Source organism: Oncorhynchus masou, chromosome 5 (genome assembly GCF_036934945.1).
Source record: "Oncorhynchus masou masou isolate Uvic2021 chromosome 5, UVic_Omas_1.1, whole genome shotgun sequence".
Lineage (NCBI taxonomy): Eukaryota > Metazoa > Chordata > Actinopteri > Salmoniformes > Salmonidae > Oncorhynchus > Oncorhynchus masou.
The window spans coordinates 26,835,235-26,860,378 of NC_088216.1; the positions used below are offsets into that span (position 1 = coordinate 26,835,235).

The 25,144-nt window shown below is 41.5% G+C and overlaps 1 protein-coding gene across 1 annotated transcript in view; it reads right to left on the reverse strand.

Annotated features, from left to right (window-relative positions):
- The window catches only part of LOC135528690 (integrin alpha-X-like), a 35,577-nt gene extending 23,560 nt beyond the window's left edge, over positions 1 to 12,017 (reverse strand). The window contains 8 exon segments of the mRNA XM_064957801.1: positions 2,795 to 2,948; positions 3,050 to 3,192; positions 4,114 to 4,244; positions 4,462 to 4,576; positions 4,941 to 5,008; positions 5,245 to 5,342; positions 6,915 to 7,029; positions 11,900 to 12,017. Of these exon segments, the coding sequence (XP_064813873.1) occupies positions 2,795 to 2,948; positions 3,050 to 3,192; positions 4,114 to 4,244; positions 4,462 to 4,576; positions 4,941 to 5,008; positions 5,245 to 5,342; positions 6,915 to 7,029; positions 11,900 to 11,948 (873 nt within the window). The 5' untranslated portion in view covers positions 11,949 to 12,017.
- Between the last annotated feature and the right edge of the window lie 13,127 nt (positions 12,018 to 25,144).

The following is a 25,144-nucleotide window of genomic DNA, read 5'->3' on the forward strand; positions in this document are numbered from 1 at the left end:
TTAACTGGTGTCACTGAGTCTAACGTAGCCTGACATACCGTATGTAATTGAACCTGGTCAGCAAATCATCAGTGTGATGTCACACAACAGGATCATTAGCATTGGTTTAAAAAAAAGCATTGGTAAATTTACTAGCAGTTGTAGAGATATTGATGTGAGTGGGAACAGACACATTTTTAGATGGGGAAGAAAGCATTTTAAAACCAATACTGAGATGGTCAGAGACACACATCAATAGTTTCCAAGTTATCAATATTCAGACCATAGGACAGCAGGAGATCAAGAGTATGGCCTTTGTTGTGTGTTGACCCTGTGGCATGTAGCACAAAGTTAAAGGATTCTAACAGGTGAAATTTGCACTATGCAGAAATTGCTCTGCCATTTCTAATAGTTCACTTAATTTCAGTTTGTGACAAAACGCGGAAGTGTAGAGAATCATTGTACCATCCAAACCTTTGTGAAATATATTTTCAACTACCAAATATATTGTACTTTCAGCTGTTTGAAGCTGGTTTACAAAACTGAAAGTCAAATACACTAAATCGAAACATAAAAACGGAAAGCATAAAAATAGCGCACATAGAACAGATCAACCAGATCTACCGCTTCTTAGACTTGCTTTCAATGAGAATGACAGATCTATAACACACATTTCTATGTGAAATTGATTGGGTTGCCCAAAGAGGCACATGCATTGCAGCTTTAAAAAACTCCCCAGCTTGTGTATTAATTGGGGAAACACATGAATGTAAGCAGCATACATTGAAATCATACATTAAAAGCTCTAACACTGGTATACACTGGTGATCAACTAGTCGAAACGACCATATGCCAATATACAGTGGGGCAAAAAAGTATTTAGTCAGCCACCAATTGTGCAAGTTCTCCCACTTAAAAAAGATGAGGCCTGTAATTTTCACCATAGGTACACTTCAACTATGACAGACAAAATGAGGGAAAAAAATCCAGAAACTCACATTGTAGGATTTTTAATGAATTTATTTGCAAATTATGGTGGAAAATAAGTATTTGGTCACCTACAAACAAGCAAGATATCTGGCTCTCACAGACCTGTAACTTCTTCTTTAAGAGGCTCCTCTGTCCTCCACTCATTACCTGTATTAATGGCACCTATTTGAACTTGTTATCAGTATAAAAGACACCTGTCCACAACCTCAAACAGTCACACTCCAAACTCCACTATGGCCAAGACCAAAGAGCTGTCAAAGAACACCAGAAACAAGAGCCCCTCTATCTGGGGCTCCACACAAGATCTCACCCTGTGGGGTCAAAATTATCACAAGAACGGTAAGCAAAAATCCAAGAACCACACGGGGGGACCTAGTGAATGACCTGCAGAGAGCTGGGACCAAAGTAACAAAGCCTACCATCAGTAACACACTACGCCGCCAGGGACTCAAATCCTGCAGTGCCAGACGTGGACACTGCTTAAGCCAGTACATGTCCAGGCCCGTCTGAAGTTTGCTAGAGAGCATTTGGATGATCCAGAAGAACATTGGGAGAATGTCATATGGTCAGATGAAACCAAAATATAACTTTTTGGTAAAAACTCAACTCAACTGTTTGGAGCACAAAGAATGCTGAGTTGCATCCAAAGAACACCATACCTACTGTGAAGCATGGGGGTGGAAACATCATGCTTTGGGGCTGTTTTTCTGCAAAGGGACCAGGACGACTAATCCTTATAAAGGAAAGAATGAATGGGGCCATGTATCGTGAGATTTTGAGTGAAAACCTCCTTCCATCAGCAAGGGCATTGAAGATGAAACGTGGCTGGGTCTTTCAGCATGACAATGATCCCAAACACACCGCCTGGGCAACGAAGGAGTGGCTTCGTAAGAAGCATTTCAAGGTCCTGGAGTGACCTAACCAGTCTCCAGATCTCAACCCCATAGAAAATCTTTGGAGGGAGTTGAAAGTCTGTGTTGCCCAGCAACAGCCCCTAAACATCACTGCTCTAGAGGAGATCTGCATGGAGGAATGGGCCAAAATACCAGCAAGAGTGTGTGAAAACCTTGTGAAGACTTACAGAAAACGTTTGACCTCTGTCATTGCCAACAAAGGGTATATAACAAGGTATTGAGATAAACTTTTGTTATTGACCAAATACTTATTTTCCACCATAATTTGCAAATAAATGTATTAAAAATCCTACAATGTGATTTTCTGGGATTTTTTTTCTCATTTTGTCTGTCATATGTAAAGTGTACCTACGATGAAAATTACAGGCCTCTCTCGTCTTTTTAAGTGGGAGAACTTGCACAATTGGTGGCTGACTAAATACTTTTTTTCCCCACTGTATTTGCACCTCTGAACTTTAAGTGAAATTATTTGAAAATGTACCTCAATCTAGGGATGGAAGGTAAATCGAGAATTGACGGTAAATTGATCAGATAAAAACACTGCTGCTTTAGCATTAGCTAACTAGCATGAAGATGAACGAGGCAGTTTAATAAAAACACTTGCTGTATTTCAATCTTCTTCATTCACCGTAGATTGTTGTGGGATAAGTACTGTAGCACTACAGCGACATCTTCCATCCCTGGATTGAGGTACGTTTTCAAACCATTTCACTTGAAGTTCACAGAGATGCAAATATATTGGCTTTCGGTCGTTTCAACTAGGAGGAGAGCATGCCTCCTCGTCAAAATGTATTGGCTCATGATCAACCAGCTGTAGTTATGGGAATGAAACCAGATTCAAATTAATTTAGTCATACAATTGTGTGGTGTTGTGTTGGGAGGATACAGACTCTCCCCTTTTAAGGACTTACCCCAATAACGAAACGGATGATGTTTTTGTCATCACTTCTTTTGATAGAGTTATACCTTTTATCAGTATCACTGGGATCTCCATCTGTTATTATGACCAGTACTTTAGTTGCATCTGCGGTGGCCCCGGCGGCTTGGTTTTCAAAAATGTTTTTCCTGAATTAGATGGATACAAACAACAGATCAAGCTATCTTTCTTACACCACAATCCCCGTTCATCAAGTAAAACTGATTAATAATGATCAACTGTGACCTACAAAAGAAAGTCTATCGCCTGATGTGTGTTGGTTAGATTAGCCATGTGCTTTTCTTTCCAAAGATTAGTCAAGGCTCTCCCCTCTTTGTAGTCATTGAAGTTGAAAACTGTCCTGGCTATTGATGAGAACTGAACCGCGGCAAACTGTGGTTTAAAAAAAATAGGAAAAGATGACTAATACTGATTTCATTCCATACTTTCCAAGCAGCGACATTCATGGGTATTGCACATACACTCTTAGAATTAGTGGTGACTCGAGGAACCCTGAAGATCCTCAAGGAACCCCTGAGGTTCTACAAGGAACCATTGCTAGTCAATTGTTCATATATGTACCTTCAGTTAGTTGAGGGATTCTTGGAGGAACGGTTAATGGTTCAATGTAGCATTGGGCTCCTGGAGGAACCCTGGAGTGGAGGTGCGGCTTAGTAGTCGTGTGGCTTTAACATATATATTTTTGGGGTCACCCGTTAAGAGTAAATGTCATTCCTATTCATCTGATCTGTTGTATTGTAATCCCATGTTAAGGTTTAAGACCGACAGTTTTGTACCTTCATCAATAGAGGCATATGAGATCCTCAAGAGCCTATGCCACTCCCAAGGTTAGAATAGTTGCCACGTTACTATACTATATGTTAACATAAATGTAAATATTCTTAATATTATATTAGAATAAATATGTATAAATATTAAAGTTAATTTTTTTGCAGTGTACAAACATTTACGCTAACGGGTGGACAAAAATAAGCATCCGAAAGCGACACCTCCAATAAGCCACTCCTACAATCTGATAGGCAGCCACCTCTACAATATATTATTAGAAAGGTTCAAAATGTAACTCCTCCCATCACAAAAAGGTTCCGGTTTGAAACTTTACACAGGGGCTCCTCGAAGACCCTTTTCAGATGCGTTCTTCAAGGAACCTGTTTGAACTGGAAAGGTTCTGCCGGTGTGGCAACCCAAAAGCTTCTTCTAGGCACCTTTACTTCTAAGAGTGTAGATAAACAGATGTATGTTCAGCAACCTCACAAGCATGATTCAAGTTATTACATTTAAAGGGAAGTTTACCCTGATTGAGGAGTTTTTTAGGCTTGTCATGATATTGTTTATGAAACCTTTGTTCTTATCAAATTCATCCTTTGTCATGCTTCCTGATCCGTCAAAGAGGAAAACGAGGTCCACTATTTTCTTAGTACATTCTGTAAGAGAAAGTGAATTACATAAATGTATATGATGGATAACACTCACAACATTCTTTCCATATTCAGGAATCCAAATCTTATCATTCACAATTAATATTTTGTGACCTAATCCTAATGTAATTTAGCATGACATGAATAAACAGTCAATGTATACCTAAAACCCTTGGGTTATGTTATTATTATCAACAATTGTCTTCAAGTTTTGCCGTTATACCTTGGAAGGCAGGTGTGAAGTTCGAGGTGATCTGGAGCTGGCTGTTGAACTGATAACAGATACTGTTCAGATAAGAGTTCCCATCACACTCGTGTGCCAGACCAGGGCTGCAGGCCTGAATGAGGAGAATAAATCATTGTAAATGTGATAAAATAATGGGTTGTCTGGTGGACCTCAGATGTCACCAAAGACAGTTACAGGAATTTGCCATGATCGTTTTTAGATAGCTGAGGTATTGTTTTATGACTCAAGTGAAGCAAGTCATTCAGGTTTATACAGGCAACCCAATTCTGATATTTTTCACACTAATTGGTATTCTGTCCAATCACAGATATTTTTCAGAGCTGATCTGATTGTTCAAAATAACAATTAGTGAAATCAAGATCATAATTGGGCTGCCAATGTCAACACAGCCAAACACATATATTACACACACTCACATTGAGTATTTGAAAACAAGAACATGGTGGTTATCTTACAGTGAATGTTGGAGGAGAAGTAGATTGTCCAGCCATAGACAGTCCAATGTACTTGATTGTGTCAGTTTCTGTTGGAAGGCAAATGGCAGACTTGCAGAATCAACTAGTGTTTCTCATTCTCAAGATCTTGTTGACATTTCAGCAATATTTTAATACTCTGACAAATATCGATTAGCCATTGTTACCGTGGTAGGTGTTACATGTTCTAATAATTTGTATAATTATTCATTTTGTTAAGCTAACCACCTTTCTAAATCGCAGTCCAGTAAGTACAGTATAGTGTATCATCAACTTCCATCTCTACCTTGAGGAGTGTAACAGTCTGTACAGTCTGGTCTGTCTTGAGCACATCTACAGATTCCACCAGATCCGTTCTTCTGATATGGAGCACTGACCATTACCCTGTGGGTGAGAAATAACAGTATAGTTTGGTTGATTTAGATGAGCCTGTGTCACTACTTATATATACACATTCAGTTTATTATGTACACCCTTTACCTCTAGAACAGCCTGAATTCTTCGAGTCATGGATTCTACAAGGTGTCGGAAACGTTTGTTACTCAATTGGTACCATGGGACCTGACGTGTGCCAGGAAACCATTCCCCCACACCAGTACACCACCTCCACCAGCCTTTACCGTTGATACCAGGCAGGATGGATCCATGGACTTATGCTGCTTCCGCCAAATCCTGATTCTACCATCAGGATGAAGCAACAAGATCCGTGATTCATCAGACCAGGCAATGTTTTTCCACTCCTCAGTTGTCCAGTGTTGGTGAGCATGTGCCCACTGGAGCTACTTCTTCTTGTTTTTACCTGATGTCTTAATGACAGCTTTGTCTTAATGACGGCTTTGTCTTAATGACAGCTTTGAACACTCTTGGTATTCTCTCAACAAGAATGTTGAAAGTTTCTTCAAGTGCAGTCGCAAAACCCATCAAGCGCTATGATGAAACTGGCTCTCATGAGAACCGCCACAGGAAAGGAGAGGATAAGTTCATTAGAGGATAAGCTGCAGAGGATAAGTTCATTAGAGTTAACTGCACCTCAGATTGCAGACCAAATAAATGTTTCACTGAGTTCAAGGTGGAAATCCGTCCTTTGGTCTGATTAGTCCAAATTTGAGATGTTTAGTTCCAACCACCGTGTCTTTGTGAAGGGATGAGTAGGTGAAGGGATGATCTCTGCATGTGTGGTTCCCACTGGAAGCATGGAGGAGGAGGTGTGATGGTGTGGGGGTGCTTTGCTGGTGACACCGTTTGTGATGTATTTAGAATTCAAGGCACACTTAACCAGCATGGCTACCACAGCATTCTGCAGTGATACGCCATTCCATCTGATTTGGGCTTAGTGGGACTATCATTTGTTTTCCAACAGGATAATGACCCAAAACACACCTCCAGGCTGTGTAAGGGCTATTTGACCAAGAAGGAGAGTGATGGAGTGCTGCATCAGATGACCTGGCCTCCACAATCACCCAATCTCAACCCAATTGAGATGGCTTGGGATGAGTTGGACCGCAGAGTGAAGGAAAAACAGCCAACAAGTGCTCAGCATGTGTGGGAACTCCTTTAAGACTGATGGAAAAGCATTCCCCATGAAGCTGGTTGAGAATGCCAAGAGTGTGCAGAGCTGTCATCAAGGCAAAGGGTGGCTACTTTGAAGAATCTAAAATCTAAGATATGTTTAATACTTTTTTGGTTACTACATACTTTTATATGTGTTATTTCATAGTTTTAATGTCATCACTATTATTCTACAATGTAGAAAATAGTTGAACAAATAAAGAAAACCCCTTGAATGAGAAGATGTGTCCAAATTTGTGATTGGTACTGTATATAGTGCATGATTGCAGACATAGGTGCATTTTTCTGGTTATTTTTGTTTCCTCGGGTGTGTAATACTGTTTCGCAGATTAAGTTTGTAACATAATGCATTGCATTTCTCACTACTATGATAACAGTAACACTTGCCCTTTCTCCTTGCCAGATATGAATTGCAGGACTTTGTATCCAAAGAAATCCTTTTCCTCCCCCTTGTAGATTTTTGGGTTTGCTTCATCAATGTTGAAAGCCATTGAAGAGACAACTGGCAAAGAAGGGTAGAGAAGCACAATCAGATGATTAGCTAGGTGTCCATCCAATTGGCGACAGATTTTCATGCGAATATTCTAAAACCTCCATAAAAACAATATGCACTCTTTCACACCAGAGATCAAATCGACTTGTTGAGGATAAAAGTATATGCGTGATTTTTTTTTTTAAATGAGCATGTCACCAGAATAAAACCCTCGATATTTATTGGAAATGATCACCAAGCTCATCATCTTGCACTTTCACCATCCTGTGAAGTTCATCGTAATTTATTTCTTCAGTAGACTAATAAAATGCATGCTTTCCCGGTGAGTCCTAGTGGGAGGACAACACAGCATGTTGTTGCATGACTCGATATGATTATTATGTCAATATTTCTCTCATGATTAATTTTACTGAGTCGAAAAAGATCCCACCTTATCTTGTTTCCATCCGGCCTGTCATCTTAGATATCAGATCTTCCATACAACATGGGAAATTGGCATAATTTACCATGTAATATGTTAGATAATGCTCAGTGAAAATAAGTCTATCAACAATTGAATATATATTTATACACAATCCACACCAGTATCAACAGCAGGAGTTGGGTGAACTACTTAATTATCACTGTCTGTCCTGTAACCTAAGTTCGCAGTGTATCAGTGCAGAAATATAGACTATCAATTTATCATGATTTTTTTTTTAATTGCTCAAAATAAGTGAACAAACTTTAATGCTATTACTGGGACTCGCATTGAGCTTGGCAACTCATCTAAGAACTATTAGGAATAGAGAGAGCCCAGTGGAGCTGATGCCAGTGGAGATGCGTGAATTGTGCAGGACAGGAACAGTGAAGATCGAGAGATGTGTAAACGAGAAATTAGGGTAATTAATATACAAATCTATAATTCGTAGGCCTATGCTGCCATACCACCTGACCTGACCTGTGCAAGACAGAGGCAAATAATATGTCATGTCTTGTTATGTCTGTTCCTGTCCTTTCTCTTCACTCTGTCTCTCTCTGCTGGTCTTTTTAGGTTACCTTCTCTGTCTCTCATTCCTCAGCTGTTCTACATCTCCCCTAACTAGCTCATTCTCTCCTTCCCACCTGTTCTCTCTTCCCCCTCTGATTAGGTCTCTATTTCTCTCTCTGTTCCTGCTACTTTCAGTGTCTGATTCTTGTTTGTGTTTTTGATGCCAGAAGCAAGCTGTCGTCCCGTTTGCTTCCACCTTGTCCTATCCTGTCGGAGTCTGCCTGGCAGGTGCATCCTGCATTATACTATGTTCTTTTGTTCCATTGACTACGTTGGAAGAGGATTTATGCCATTCCTGTTTTTCATTAAAGAACTCTGTTTTCTGTTAAAACCGCTTTTGGGTCTTCACTCAAGTACATAACATAATATCTATTAGAGACAGATTTTGATATCATATAGGCCTTCATAATATAGGCCTACTATCACATATTACATTCATTTTAAGTAACAGACATGTACAACAAAATGTACAATGTGAACCCAGAGGATATCACTTGAAAGTATTAAAATGCTTGTTTCCAAAGTGATCCTCAATGGTAAAAGCAATAACACATATAATGAATAAAAGGCCAGATAAAATTACAAACAACAATATATACATTAATTTATATTGACATCCTAAAAATCGGTCATTATTCACAGCAGTTTTCCTTAGCCTTAAGAATCATACCATATTCATTTCTACATTAAAACAATCTATGCATTGCACATCATAACTATCATTCAAATAAATACATCTGACCAGCAGTAGGGGGCACAAGGGGCAGTGGAGGGGTTTCTCTTACTTAGACAACCTTGTCCAAATGAAAACCTTTTCCTGCTTTTAAAAGCTATTTCTACTTTTTTTTGCTTGATCTCCAAGGGGAGGCTATTCCATAGACAAATGTCTGTATATAAAAATGTGTTCCTCGCAGTACTGTTTACTCTTGGGATTTTACAAGACATAACACTAGCTCTGGTATTGTAACTGTGCTGTTAAAGACCATATCAATGTGTTTTTTTCATATAACCTGGTGCAATCATTTAAGATAAACATATGATTAAGTTTAAATTGGTCCAATCTGGACTCCAAAGGCAACAAGCCCACTTCCCGGAACTCCTGTACCCCAATGTGGATCCTAGGGTGGACATTCAGCATATACCTGCAGGTCATGCAAAATAATGTTCTCTTTTTTGTTTTTATTGATAGCCCACTATACCAAGCAGAGCAGGCAAAATCAAAATGACACTGAATCAAGGTTGGGACAAGCAGCTTCTTAACTTTGATCCTAAAATATCTGGTGTTACGATATAAAAATGTAAATTTGTTCACCATTTTATAAATATTTTTGCAGAAATCAGGTCTCCAGAAAAGGATTGATCTAGTTTTAGATGCAATCTTCTTGTCTGCACAGTTGACCTTCATCTTGTCAACCCTAAGCTATCTAAGTTTTGTTCCAAACAAAATCGATAAAGTTTTTCCCAAACGTAGCGACAATTTGTTGTCAGTCAACCAATCTAAAAAAATGCAATTCCTTACTCAGGGTCTCCTCTATGTAAACTGTATCCTTCCCTGATTCCAGTATGTCTGATTCATCAGTGTAAAAGAATGAGTTTCCACTTTACAGTATCTGGCATATCACTAACGTATGTAAGAAATAATAGAGGCCCTAAAATTGATCTCTGCGGTACAGGATATTTCTTTGGCCTCTGACAGAACATCACCAACATTACATATTTGTGTTATGCTGGTCAGATAAGACCTAAATGAATTCACTGCTACATCATTTAGACCCATAAATTTCAGTTTCATCAGAATATCATGGTCCACAGTGTCAAAAGATTTCTGCCTTCTCACTTTCCTGCTTGATGTGGCCAAAAAGGTGGATAAGACAAGTATCAGTGGAATGAGCTGTTCTAAAGCCAGATTGGAGTTCATAAAGACGTTTGTGATCGAGAAGGTATTCCTAAAGTTGATTAAAAACGAATCTCTGGATAACGTGCTGAGGATCGACACAGGCCTGTAGTTTCCTACATTTGTTTTACTGCTCTTCTTGTGGAGCGGAACCACCCGGGCTGTTTCGAGATCATTGGAAAACGTACCACTACTAATAGAAAGGTTTACAATATGCGTTATCATTTTAGCAGTGACACAAGCACTATGCTTTATGAATCTTGCAGGAAGGTTGTCCAGCTCAGTTGCTTTGTCTGTGCTCATTAAGCATAGTAGATTGGAAACAAGCTAAGTGTTATTTTGAGAGTTTACAGTTTAATCATATGACAAGGGTTGGATATCTCCACACTTTATGTGAACAAGCAAATCACAAATGTCGCAAGCCACCGCTTTTGAATTCTTCCTTACCTCAGTTTGGCTTTGTGGTGTTTGGGCCACACGATGTGTGCACTTCGCCACAGACTGAAAGTAAAAAGCAGCTTGTTGGTGTTGACAGCGGTTATCCAAGGCCTAGGTTTTTATTAGCCAACATGTTTAGGAAAGGAGAAGTGTGATTTGCACTGGTGGCATTAAATGCTGGGTTCTTTTGACGGGTATGTTTGTGAGTTTGCTTATTCTCTCTATGTCCATTCAGAACTTTTCCTAAAGTAAATTCATGCATTTCTGTTGTTGTGCATTGTGATAAGACTGTCGTGTTATCAACTTGGCCGAGCGCTTGGCCTCTGGCCATGGGACTGATATTGTCACTCCCACCACGGAGACGCACAAAACAGCTAATCGCTGGGCTGGCACATCATCTGGATGACACAGGTGAGCATTAACGTGTCTCCATTTTACCTGGGCTTCTCCCAAATCGTTACAATATACAATATCGGTGGCGCCGATGTGTTTTGAATTACATTTAGGCCAACGGTTAGTTAAACACATTCTTGCCCTGGGCCCCATCATTGTTTAGTCCAGCCCAAATAAATGGCTCTGGTCCAGTGTGTGTTGGAACCTTCATTGTTAATGCTTTGCTTATTGGTTATGTGGTACATTGCCACAGAGCCATGTTGGTGGACGATTTGTTGCATATATTATATATATCCTAACTAGAAATATAGCATCGAAGAGTGCCCTCCTTTGAAGAAAAAAATGACCCGCAGCTGATCATAGTCTGGCGCAGGCGTTGGTGTAAACAAGGTTCAGTCTGTAATATGTGCACATGGCTGAGAAGGTGCACAAACGTATTTTGAGGAATCCTAATTTCAACATTCTTGACTGAACATAGGTGTGCTATAGGCTACTGTTGTTCAGCCAGAACTGCCATCAAAAGTGAATGTAGCTGTAACATTGTAAGTAACTTCTTTATGACTTTTTCACCATGAAAAATGTGTGATAAATGGCCAATAGTAAATGCTTATCATTGACTGTCTCAAAAACATGAATGCATTATAAAGTGTTATCTCGGTTTAAAAAATGAAGTGGTTCCAACCAACTATTGTTCCAACCAACTATTGTACTAACCAACTATTGCCTCGAAACCAAAAAAAAAGCTTTTTGGTGGAAGTGGGTTATCGTTATTGACGTAAAATCACAAATAAAGATATGACTAGTTCTGTGAATTAAATTTAGAGCATTAGATTTTATTGAGAGCCCCATTAGCCCATGCAAATGACTACATTAGGCACCTTCCTTTCACATAAATTATCCCTGTGCAAGTTAAGTATCCATCTTGAAAACATATCCTCCACCACTTCAACTATACTTATTGATTACAATGGTGTGAAAGGTTCAACAAATTTCACACCGAGGAAAAGATCACATTTTTTTTACTGTAATTTAAAATATATAGTAATGAAAGTAATTGACTTGTTTTTACTAGTTGAGCTGATGATAATATTAAGCTGAGTGAAATCCTGTTAGTCAGTGCTTACCCATGGCTCCCATCCAGGTGAGCAAGGAGAGGGGTCCCTGCCTGGACATCTTCTCCTTCACTTTGTTCACTAGCACGCAGTGAGGAAAATATTGCAACACTCAACCTTTGCAAATGAAACTTACTTGTCTTCCTGTACTTTGTTTCCTGTGTGCCTCTTCTTATAAGAGGTGTCTCCACCCCCAAAAGTATCTGCAGTAGTTCACTATCATTTGGGTGAGAATGGGGATTAGATTTTTTTATTTCACCTTTATTTAACCAGGTAGGCTAGTTGAGAACAAGTTCTCATGTGCAACTGCGACCTGGCCAAGATAAAGCAAAGCAGTGTGACAGACAACAACACAGAGTTACACATGGAGTAAACAATAAACAAGCCAATAACACAATAAACAAGGCAATGACACAGTAGAGAAAAGAAAGTCTATATACAGTGTGTGCAAAAGGCATGAGGAGGTCGGCAATAAATCGGTCCATAGGAGCGAATAATTACTATTTAGCAGATTAACACTGGAGTGATGAATGAGCAGAGGATGATGGTGGATGTACATTGTCTTCAGAAAGTATTAACCCCCTGGACTTTTTTCACATTTTATTGAACAGCCTGTATTTAAAATGTATTAAATAGAGTTTGTTTTTTTCACTGGCCAACAATACCCCATAATGAGTATGGTTACATGTACACAATAATCAGATTATTGTGGATATTCAGATTAAAATAATAGTTTGATAAAAACATTTACATGCTTTGCAAGAATAAGAATTTCCTAATAATCATTTTAAAATGGACGCATCGGAAATCAGGCTAGCTGATGGCACTCTGATAAATGCAGAATATTGCCAATCAAAATAAATGTTCTTCCACAGCGACCATGTTATTTTTGGGAAGCATATTTGATTATGAATTCGAACATATAAAGTTAATGAGAAAATGTATTAAAAATGAAAAATGAAAAACGATACAAGCGTCATTCCTAACTCAGTTGCCGGAGAAGAAAGAAACTGCTCAGGGATTTCAGCACAACTTTAAAACAGTTACAGAGTTTAATGGCTGTGATTCCAAAACATGCATCCTGTTTGCAACACGGCACTAAAGTAATACCTGAAAAGATGTGGCAAATCAATTAACTTTTTGTCCTGAATACAAAGTGCTATATTTGGGGCAAATCTAATACAACATCTAATACAACCACTCTCCATATTTTCAAGCATAGTGGTGGCTGCATCATGCTATGGGAATGTTTGTAATCATTAAGGTCTGGGGAATTTTTCAGTATAAAAGAAATGTACAAATTGGAGCAAGTACGGGCAAACTCCTAGATGAAAACCTGGTTCAGTCTGCTTTTCATCAGACACTGGGAGACGGATTCACCTTTCAGCAGGACAATAACCTAAAACACAAGGCCACATCTACACTGGAGTTGCTTACCAAGAAGACAGTGAATGTTCCTGAGTGGCTGGGTTAATGTTTTAACTTAAAAGATCCGAAAATGTTTGTTGGTCGTTGGTAGACAACCAATTTGACAGAGCTTGAAGAATTTACAAAAGAATAATGGGAACATTTTGCACAATCCAGGTGTGGAAAGCTCTTTAGAAACATACCCAGAAAGACTCACAGTTGTAATCACTACCAAAGGTGTATTGACTCAGGGTTGAATACTTTTCTAATCAAGATATTGTGGCAAACCTCTTCAAGGTTAGGAGCGTTTGTCACAAACTAAGTGGTAAGCTGTCACCAAATCACCCAAGAATGAGAGTTATTTCGAACAGGACAGTACCTGTGTGTTTGTTTCTCCGTCCTGGTCCACTTAGGCCGTAGGCGAGGTCAAGGATAGCAGGGTTCGGTACACGAATCGGGTTCTCGATTAGGTCCAGGTCCAAACGCCAACAGGTAAGTCCAAAACAGTCCAGCTCATATACGGTAAATCCAGCCAATCTCTATGGTCTCTTTCTCTATTGTTCACAGATCTTTCCAGCACTCTCTTCTTCTCTTCCTGGTTTTTCTTGACCCTTTATCTGTGGGTTGGCTCCACCTTCTGAGGGTTCCCCTTGCTTCTAGGACTTGAAGTTTTGGTGGTCGGACATTTTGTGATCTGTAGTTTTGACAGGGGTGGCCATTTTAGTGATCGGGCAGAGCCCGTTTATTAGTTCTGCTCTCACATATCTGCCATTTATCACTCGACCCCCTTCTTTGCCACACATCTCTCCCCCTAGACCCGACCCCCTAGGTCGGGCTACCGCAGCAAAATATGCGTGCATGCGGGATATCCCATCCACGTTTCCCATTTCCTTCCCTGCTCTGTTTCAAGTCAAAGTGAAACGGTTGGAGACTCAAAAACCACCGCATCACCCGAGCGTTCTTCTCTTTAGCCCTATGCATCCAGGTGAGTGGGGCATGGTCACTGATGAGGGTGAAGTGGCGCCCCAGCAGGTAGTATTTCAGGCTTTCTAGAGCCCACTTTACTGCCAGCGCCTCTTTCTCAACGACTGAGTAGTTGGTTTCCCGTGGTTCCAGCTTCCTGCTTAAAAACAGGATGGGGTGTTCCACCCCTTCTACCTCTTGGGATAGCACTGCTCCCAAGCCGACCTCTGAGGCATCCGTCTGAACCATAAACTCTCTCTCAAAGTCTGGTACCACCAGCACTGGATTACAGCAGAGAGCCTCCTGTAATGCCCTAAATGCTTTGGTGGCCCTTTCATCCCATTTGACCATGTTTGGCCCTCTGGCTCTAGTCATGTCGGTAAGTGGGGCGGCCACTGTGGCATAACTTGGGATGAACTTCCGGTAGTAACCGGTCAGCCCTAGGAAAGCTCGAACCTGCTTCTTATTTACTGGTTTCGGCCATTCTCTAATTGCCTTCACCTTCTTATGTTGGGGTTTGATTAACCCTCTTCCCACAGTGTATCCCAGATACTCTGTTTCCTCTAACCCCACATAACACTTGGCAGGGTTTGCCGTGAGCCCTGCCTTTCTAAGGGCGTCTAACATTGCCTGTACCCGGGGTAAGTGGGATTCCCAATCTGGGCTGTAGATTCCCACGTCATCTAAATAAGCTGCGGCGTATGCTTTGTGCTGTTTTAGAACTTTGTCCATGAGCCGTTGAAAGGTGGCTGGAGCCCCGTGTAAGCCGAATGGCATGACGGTGTATTGAAACAAACCGTCAAGTGTTGCAAAGGCTGTCTTTTCTTTGGCCCTGGGGGTCAGAGGAATTTGCCAGTACCCTTTTGTCAGATCAAGAGTCGTAATGTACCGAGCATTACCAATTTTCTCCAGTAGTTCATCTACTCGGGGCATGGGGTAGGCATCAAACTTGGAGATTTCATTTACCTTCCGAAAGTCGTTACAAAACCGTAAAGACCCATCGGGTTTGGAGACCATCACAATTGGGCTAGACCACTCACTATGTGACTCTTCAATCACCATGTTGTCTGTTGTCTGTAGCTTGTGAGGTGTGGAAACACTTTGTTGCTTTTATGAATTTTGTCTTGCTGCTTTTTGCTCTATGTTGCTCTGTCTGTATGCTACGTCTTGCTTGTCCTATGTTGCTATGTCTTGCTTGTTCTATGTTGCTATTGTCTATATTGTAATTGTTTTTAATAACCTGCCCAGGGACTGCGGTTGAAAATTAGCCGGCTGGCTAAAACCGGCACTTTTACTGAAACGTTGATTAATGTGCACTGTCCCTGTAAAAATAAAAATAAAATAAACTCAACTCCAGCTGTCAACATTTTCTCCGCCTCTGCTCTCATACTCACTTTTCTCCCTGGTAGGGAAACGATATCATGAGCCGTAACCTCAGTTCGGCCAGGTACCTCTGAAAACACATCTCTGTTTTTCTGGATCAGGGTCTTTACTTCCTGTACTTGTGCTGGGGACAGAGTGGGTGAAATATTTACTTTGGCTGTCTCCTGAGTGTGTGTGGGGTATGTGACCATTAGTGTTTCTCTCTCTCCATGCTTTTAACAGGTTTATGTGATAAATCTGTTCCTGGAGCCGTCAACCTGGCTGTCGGATCCGATAATTGACTTCTCCTATTCTCTCCAGTACTTCATATGGTCCTTTCCATGTGGCCAGTAGTTTACACTCTACCGTGGGGATCAGCACTAACACCTTATCTCCCGGTTGAAATTCCCTCAGGGTAGCCTGCCGGTTATAAGTGTGCCGCTGGTGCTCCTGTGCTTGTCTCATGTGCTCTCTGACGATGGGCATGACTGTGGCTATCCTGTCTTGCATTGCCGTGACGTGCTCTATGACACTAGTATACGGGGTGGATTGGTGCTCCCAGGTTTCCCGGGCGATGTCTAATATTCCCCGGGGATGCCTCCCATATACCAGCTCAAAGGGAGAAAACCCCAGCGAGGCTTGAAGAACCTCTCTAATGGCAAACATCAGATACGGCAACATGCAATCCCAGTTCTTCCCATCCTTATCGATTACCTTCCTGAGCATTGACATCAGGGTCCGGTTGAATCTCTCGACCAGCCCGTCCGTCTGAGGATGGTAAACCGATGTCCTCAACTGTTTCACCTGCCACAGTTTACAAAGGTCCGCCATAAGTCGGGACATAAAGGGGGTCCCCTGGTCGGTAAGGATCTCCTTTGGAACCCCTACCCTGGTGAACAAGAGCACTAATTCCTTTGCGATATTCTTGGAAGCCATTGTCCGAAGGGGAATGGCTTCTGGGTAGCGAGTGGCATAATCTAGAATGACCAGAATGTATTGGTGCCCTCTGGCAGATTTGGGTAGTGGGCCCACTAAATCCATCGCTATCCTCTTAAATGGCATTTTGATTATGGGGAGTGGCACTAACGGGCTTCTAACCGCTGGTCGAGGAGCTGTTAACTGGCACTCCGGGTACTCTCCACAATGCCGAGCCACTTCAGCTTGAATTCCTGGCCAGTAAAACCTCCTTACAATCCGGTCTCGGGTTTTATCGATACCAAGGTGTCCACCCAGAATGTGCCCATGGGCTAGATCCAGTACTGTCCTCCGGTACTCGACCCCCTTCTTTGCCACAATATATTAGTGTTTACATTTTTCATTCATGTTTTACAAATGTTCAAATTTCCCTTCCACTTTGACATTACACTGTATGTGAATTGTAGGTGAAAATGTTTAAAGCCTTGTGGCTTATGCATGGCAAGAATTTTTAAAAACACGTGAGGCATTGCGGCTACAGCAGCCTTCGTCAGGGTGACCCTTATTTGGCTATTCAGTTGAGTTTAATTTTATATTTATTTATTTATTTCACATATAAATATATCAAATTTTGTCCTAATTGCCACATTGACATTTGCTCTAATAAGTTAAGTAGAGCATGATAGCTCAGCACACAAAAAGCCTGTGAGAAGATGGGTTTAGGTACCTTTTTAACCACAATGCTCTTTGGCTACGTAGTAACATTCGTTTGACACTGACACGTACAGTGTGAACTGTTGCTGCGTTTCCATACCCTCATGTTGCTCTAATCAGTTAAGTAGAGCATGATAGCTCAGCACACAAATAGCCTGTGAGAAGATGAGTTTAGGTACCTTTTTAACCACAATGCTCTTTGGCTATTTAGAGACATCCGTTTGATACTGTACTGTGTGAACTGTTGCTGCGTTTCAATACCTTCATGTTTGCTGTTTGTGCAGTTTTGCATTTTGTAATTTGTATATGATGTGTCTGTCTTTGTAATTACAGGCCTCATTAAGGTTAAATATAAAATACAAGGAATAATACAAGGAATAATACAAGAAATCTTACATAAGTGTTGATAAACCCGTTGTGTGTTTGATCTGTCAGTGCACAGCTTATTGCAGTGTGTTGATAAACCCGTTGTGTGTTTGATCTGTCAGTGCACAGCTTATTGCAGTGTATTGATAAACCCGTTGTGTGTTTGATCTGTCAGTGCACAGCTTATTGCAGTGTGTTGATTACCCCGTTGTGTGTTTGATCTGTCAGTGCACAGCTTATTGCAGTGTGTTGATAAACCCGTTGTGTGTTTGATCTGTCAGTGCACAGCTTATTGCAGTGTGTTGATAACCCCGTTGTGTGTTTGATCTGTCAGTGCACAGCTTATTGCAGTGTGTTGATAAACCCGTTGTGTTTGATCTGTCAGTGCACAGCTTATTGCAGTGTGTTGATAAACCCGTTGTGTGTTTGATCTGTCAGTGCACAGCTTATTGCAGTGTGTTGATAAACCCGTTGTGTGTTTGATCTGTCAGTGCACAGTTTATTGCAGTGTGTTGATAAACCCGTTGTGTGTTTGATCTGTCAGTGCACAGCTTATTGCAGTGTGTTGATAAACCCGTTGTGTGTTTGATCTGTCAGTGCACAGCTTATTGCAGTGTGTTGATAAACCCGTTGTGTGTTTGATCTGTCAGTGCACAGCTTATTGCAGTGTGTTGATAACCCCGTTGTTTGTTTGATCTGTCAGTGCACAGCTTATTGCAGTGTGTTGATAAACCCGTTGTGTTTGATCTGTCAGTGCACAGCTTATTGCAGTGTGTTGATAAACCCGTTGTGTGTTTGATCTGTCAGTGCACAGCTTATTGCAGTGTGTTGATAAACCCGTTGTGTGTTTGATCTGTCAGTGCACAGTTTATTGCAGTGTGTTGATAAACCCGTTGTGTGTTTGATCTGTCAGTGCACAGCTTATTGCAGTGTGTTGATAAACCCGTTGTGTGTTTGATCTGTCAGTGCACAGTTTATTGCAGTGTGTTGATAAACCCGTTGTGTGTTTGATCTGTCAGTGCACAGCTTATTGCAGTGTGTTGATAAACCCGTTGTGTTTGATCTGTCAGTGCACAGCTTATTGCAGTGTGTTGATAAACCCGTTGTGTGTTTGATATGTCAGTGCACAGCTTATTGCAGTGTGTTGATAAACCCGTTGTGTGTTTGATCTGTCAGTGCACAGCTTATTGCAGTGTGTTGATAAACCCGTTGTGTGTTTGATCTGTCAGTGCACAGCTTATTGCAGTGTGTTGATAAACCCGTTGTGTGTTTGATCTGTCAGTGCACAGCTTATTGCAGTGTGTTGATAAACCCGTTGTGTGTTTGATCTGTCAGTGCACAGCTTATTGCAGTGTGTTGATAAACCCGTTGTGTGTTTGATCTGTCAGTGCACAGTTTATTGCAGTGTGTTGATAAACCCATTGTGTGTTTGATCTGTCAGTGCACAGCTTATTGCAGTCTGTTGATAAACCCGTTGTGTGTTTGATCTGTCAGTGCACAGCTTATTGCAGTCTGTTGATAAACCCGTTGTGTGTTTGATCTGTCAGTGCACAGCTTATTGCAGTGTGTTGATAAACCCGTTGTGTGTTTGATCTGTCAGTGCACAGTTTATTGCAGTGTGTTGATAAACCCGTTGTGTGTTTGATCTGTCAGTGCACAGCTTATTGCAGTGTGTTGATAAACCCGTTGTGTGTTTGATCTGTCAGTGCACAGCTTATTGCAGTGTGTTGATAACCCCGTTGTGTGTTTGATCTGTCAGTGCACAGCTTATTGCAGTGTGTTGATAAACCCATTGTGTTTGATCTGTCAGTGCACAGCTTATTGCAGTGTGTTGATAAACCCGTTGTGTGTTTGATCTGTCAGTGCACAGTTTATTGCAGTGTGCTGATAAACCCGTTGTGTGTTTGATCTGTCAGTGCACAGCTTATTGCAGTGTGTTGATAAACCCGTGGTGTGTTTGATCTGTCAGTGCACAGCTTATTGCAGTCTGTTGATAAACCCGTTGTGTGTTTGATCTGTCAGTGCACAGCTTATTGCAGTGTGTTGATAAACCCGTTGTGTGTTTGATCTGTCAGTGCACAGCTTATTGCAGTGTGTTGATAAACCCGTTGTGTGTTTGATCTGTCAGTGCACAGCTTATTGCAGTGTGTTGATAAACCCGTTGTGTGTTTGATCTGTCAGTGCACAGCTTATTGCAGTCTGTTGATAAACCCGTTGTGTGTTTGATCTGTCAGTGCACAGCTTATTGCAGTCTGTTGCTAAACCCGTTGTGTGTTTGATCTGTCAGTGCACAGCTTATTGCAGTGTGTTGATAAACCCGTTGTGTGTTTGATCTGTCAGTGCACAGCTTATTGCAGTGTGTTGATAAACCCGTTGTGTGTTTGATCTGTCAGTGCACAGCTTATTGCAGTCTGTTGATAAACCCGTTGTGTGTTTGATCTGTCAGTGCACAGCTTATTGCAGTGTGTTGATAAACCCGTTGTGTGTTTGATCTGTCAGTGCACAGTTTATTGCAGTGTGTTGATAAACCCGTTGTGTGTTTGATCTGTCAGTGCACAGCTTATTGCAGTGTGTTGATAAACCCGTTGTGTGTTTGATCTGTCAGTGCACAGCTTATTGCAGTGTGTTTGATAAACCCGTGCAGTGTGTTTGATCTGTTTGCACAGCTTATTGCAGTGTGTTGATAAACCCGTTGTGTGTTTGATCTGTCAGTGCACAGCTTATTGCAGTGTGTTTAAAACCCGTTGTGTGTTTGATCTGTCAGTGCACAGCTTATTGCAGTGTGTTTATAAACCCGTTGTGTGTTTGATCTGTCAGTGCACAGCTTATTGCAGTCTGTTGATAAACCCGTTGTGTGTTTGATCTGTCAGTGCACAGCTTATTGCAGTCTGTTGCTAAACCCGTTGTGTGTTTGATCTGTCAGTGCACAGCTTATTGCAGTGTGTTGATAAACCCGTTGTGTGTTTGATCTGTCAGTGCACAGCTTATTGCAGTGTGTTGATAAACCCGTTGTGTGTTTGATCTGTCAGTGCACAGCTTATTGCAGTGTGTTGATAAACCCGTTGTGTGTTTGATCTGTCAGTGCACAGCTTATTGCAGTGTTGATAAACCCGTTGTGTGTTTGATCTGTCAGTGCACAGCTTATTGCAGTCTGTTGATAAACCCGTTGTGTGTTTGATCTGTCAGTGCACAGCTTATTGCAGTGTGTTGATAAACCCGTTGTGTGTTTGATCTGTCAGTGCACAGCTTATTGCGTGTTTGTGTTGATAAACCCGTTGTGTGTTTGATCTGTCAGTGCACAGCTTATTGCAGTGTGTTGATAAACCCGTTGTGTGTTTGATCTGTCAGTGCACAGTTTATTGCAGTCTGTTGATAAACCCGTTGTGTGTTTGATCTGTCAGTGCACAGCTTATTGCAGTCTGTTGATAAACCCGTTGTGTGTTTGATCTATCAGTGCACAGCTTATTGCAGTGTGTTGATGAACCCGTTGTGTGTTTGATCTGTCAGTGCACAGCTTATTGCAGTGTGTTGATAAACCCGTCGTGTGTTTGATCTGTCAGTGCACAGCTTATTGCAGTGTGTTGATAAACCCGTTGTGTGTTTGATCTATCAGTGCACAGCTTATTGCAGTGTGTTGATGAACCCGTTGTGTGTTTGATCTGTCAGTGCACAGCTTATTGCAGTGTGTTGATAAACCCGTTGTGTGTTTGATCTGTCAGTGCACAGCTTATTACAGTGTGTTGCATAGTGAAAAATTGAGGATGACGTCTGGGGATTGCAACATTCCCCTTCTGTTTGTGTCTACACACCATCTAGAAGTTTTGTTTGTGTCATCTCTTTCGTCCTGCCTCCTCTTCGACCCTAGCCCAGGTAATTTGTTGCCATTTTTGTGTTGGTTTTCCTCATAGTTGCTTATTTTAACATCTTTGGGTTTTTAGAAAAGTGCTATAAAATCATATGTATTAAACTAAAAGCCTCATTTCTGCAATTGCAGAACTGTAGTTTCATTTCATTTCATTTCGCCCTACATTTCTACTGATCTGGTTATAAATAACAGAACTAAGTAGTGCCACTCTGTATCTGTTACTTCTGTATTCTTTATGGGATCCAGACACTTAAGTATATTTCCTGTCATTTCTAGTCTTTTGGTTTCATAATTGATATCAAAAACAGGAATCTCTTATAGGCAAAGCAGCCTGTAGACCATAGAATTTGATCAAGGTGATCTGGCCACCGAATGAAACCACCATTCTACCCAACATTTGATCACTGAACTTTACTCGAAACTTTCTCTTTACCCGTTGCTATTTGTGGCAAGTTTCATCATAATAACAGTACAAAAGACATTATAGTCTCTGAACCAGCTTGGAATATTGTTTTGATTGGTTGATTTTTATCCTGTCTTTCCTGTGGCCTGTTGGGTTAAAGGCTAATTATCTGTGCAACTTTAAGCTAGCTTATTAGCGTAAAGGAAAACATTTTCAATGCCAATAAGAATTGAATTTACAATGAGCGTCATTTTGTGCAAATCAATGAATATCAGTACTTCATTGTTTGTGTTGATTTATTTCACCCCTCCACCCCCACTCTTTCCCCTATTTGAAGGAGAACTTTTTGTTGCTGCGCCACATCCACTCCAACTTAATGTGATACAGAAATACAACTGCATTGACAGACACTAGTTTGACAATGAGACAAGATGCTGAGGACACACAAATATTTACAAACAAATAAACAGCATATCAACCCATCTGTGGAGATTTACATACAATGAAGGGAGTAGTACACAGTGTTGTACGAGATCTTCAGTTTCTTGGCAATTTCTCACGTGGAATAGACTTCAATTCTCAGAACAAGAATAGACTGACGAGTTTCAAAAGGAAGTTCTTTGTTTCTGAACATTTTGAGCCTGTAATCAAACCCACAAATGCTGATGCTCCAGATACTCAACTAGTCTGAAGAAGGCCAGTTTTATTACTTCTTTAATCAGGACAACAGTTTTCAGCTGTGCTAACATCCTTGCAAAAGGGTTTTCTAATGATCAATTAGCATTTTAAAATAAACTTGGATTAGCTAACACATCATGCCATTAGAACACAGGAGTGACGGTTGCTGATAATGGGCCTATGTAGCTATAACATTAAATCAGCCATTTCTAGCTACAATGGTCATTTACAATATTAACAATGTCTACACTGTATTTCTGATCAATTTTATGTTATTTTAATGGATAAAAATGTGTTTCTTTCAAAGACAATGCATTTCTAAGTGACCCCAACTTTTGAACGGTAGTGTACATTTATAATAACAAATCCATCACAGATCGGACTTGCACAGACTAGGCTGCCGATCAGACATCCTCGATTTTGCACTTCTTGATGTGTTGTTTTCTTTTTGGTGTTGTTGCCAGGGTTAGCTACAATGACAGAATAAAAACAAATGTTTTAATGCACATGGCCGTGGGGAAATCAGAGCTGTGTCCATGGTAACAACAGAAACAATTCATTTAGACCCAAAACAGGTGTTTATTTGCTGAAATGTGTGCCGTTGCACAGATATTAAAAGGGACTGGGGCTATTTTCAGGTTTACAATAAATATAAGTACTGTAATTAAGTGCATGTATTGTCAAAAGTGGATCACTAATCATTTTAAACAATGGCACTTTAAATAACGGCACTTTAATAATGTTTACATATCTTACATTACTCATATCACATATATATATATAATGTATTTTATACCATCTACTGCACCTTGCCTATGCCACTCGGCCATCGCTCATCCATATATTTATATGTACATATACTCATTCACCCTTTAGATTTGTGTGTATTAGGTAGTTGTTGGGAATTGTTAGAAGTAAACAGCGGCTTTGAGAATGATGATTGCATGCAATGATTACATTTACATTTACATTTAAGTCATTTAGCAGACGCTCTTATCCAGAGCGACTTACAAATTGGTGAATTCACCTTCTGACATCCAGTGGAACAGCCACTTTACAATAGTGCATCTAAATCATTAAGGGGGGGTGGTGAGAAGGATTACTTATCCTATCCTAGGTATTCCTTGAAGAGGTGGGGTTTCAGGTGTCTCCGGAAGGTGGTGATTGACTCCGCTGTCCTGGCGTCGTGAGGGAGTTTGTTCCACCATTGGGGGCCAGAGCAGCGAACAGTTTTGACTGGGCTGAGCGGGAACTGTACTTCCTCAATGGTAGGGAGGCGAGCAGGCCAGAGGTGGATGAACGCAGTGCCCTTGCTTGGGTGTAGGGCCTGATCAGAGCCTGGAGGTACTGCGGTGCCGTTCCCCTCACAGCTCCGTAGGCAAGCACCATGGTCTTGTAGCGGATGCGAGCTTCAACTGGAAGCCAGTGGAGAGAGCGGAGGAGCGGGGTGACGTGAGAGAACTTGGGAAGGTTGAACACCAGACGGGCTGCGGCGTTCTGGATGAGTTGTAGGGGTTTAATGGCACAGGCAGGGAGCCCAGCCAACAGCGAGTTGCAGTAATCCAGACGGGAGATGACAAGTGCCTGGATTAGGACCTGCGCCGCTTCCTGTGTGAGGCAGGGTCGTACTCTGCGGATGTTGTAGAGCATGAACCTACAGGAACGGGCCACCGCCATGATGTTGGTTGAGAACGACAGGGTGTTGTCCAGGATCACGCCAAGGTTCTTAGCGCTCTGGGAGGAGGACACAATGGAGTTGTCAACCGTGATGGCGAGATCATGGAACGGGCAGTCCTTCCCCGGGAGGAAGAGCAGCTCCGTCTTGCCGAGGTTCAGCTTGAGGTGGTGATCCGTCATCCACACTGATATGTCTGCCAGACATGCAGAGATGCGATTCACCACCTGGTCATCAGAAGGGGAAAGGAGAAGATTAATTGTGTGTCGTCTGCATAGCAATGATAGGAGAGACAATGTGAGGTTATGACAGAGCCAAGTGACTTGGTGTATAGCGAGAATAGGAGAGGGCCTAGAACAGAGCCCTGGGGGACACCAGTGGTGAGAGCGCGTGGCGAGGAGACAGATTCTCGCCACGCCACCTGGTAGGAGCGACCTGTCAGGTAGGACGCAATCCAAGCGTGGGCCGCGCCGGAGATGCCCAACTCGGAGAGGGTGGAGAGGAGGATCTGATGGTTCACAGTATCGAAGGCAGCCGATAGGTCTAGAAGGATGAGAGCAGAGGAGAGAGAGTTAGCTTTAGCAGTGCGGAGCGCCTCCGTGATACAGAGAAGAGCAGTCTCAGTTGAATGACTAGTCTTGAAACCTGACTGATTTGGATCAAGAAGGTAATTCTGAGAGAGATAGCGGGAGAGCTGGCCAAGGACGGCACGTTCAAGAGTTTTGGAGAGAAAAGAAAGAAGGGATACTGGTCTGTAGTTGTTGACATCGGAGGGATCGAGTGTAGGTTTTTTCAGAAGGGGTGCAACTCTCGCTCTCTTGAAGACGGAAGGGACGTAGCCAGCGGTCAGGGATGAGTTGATGAGCGAGGTGAGGTAAGGGAGAAGGTCCCCGGAAATGGTCTGGAGAA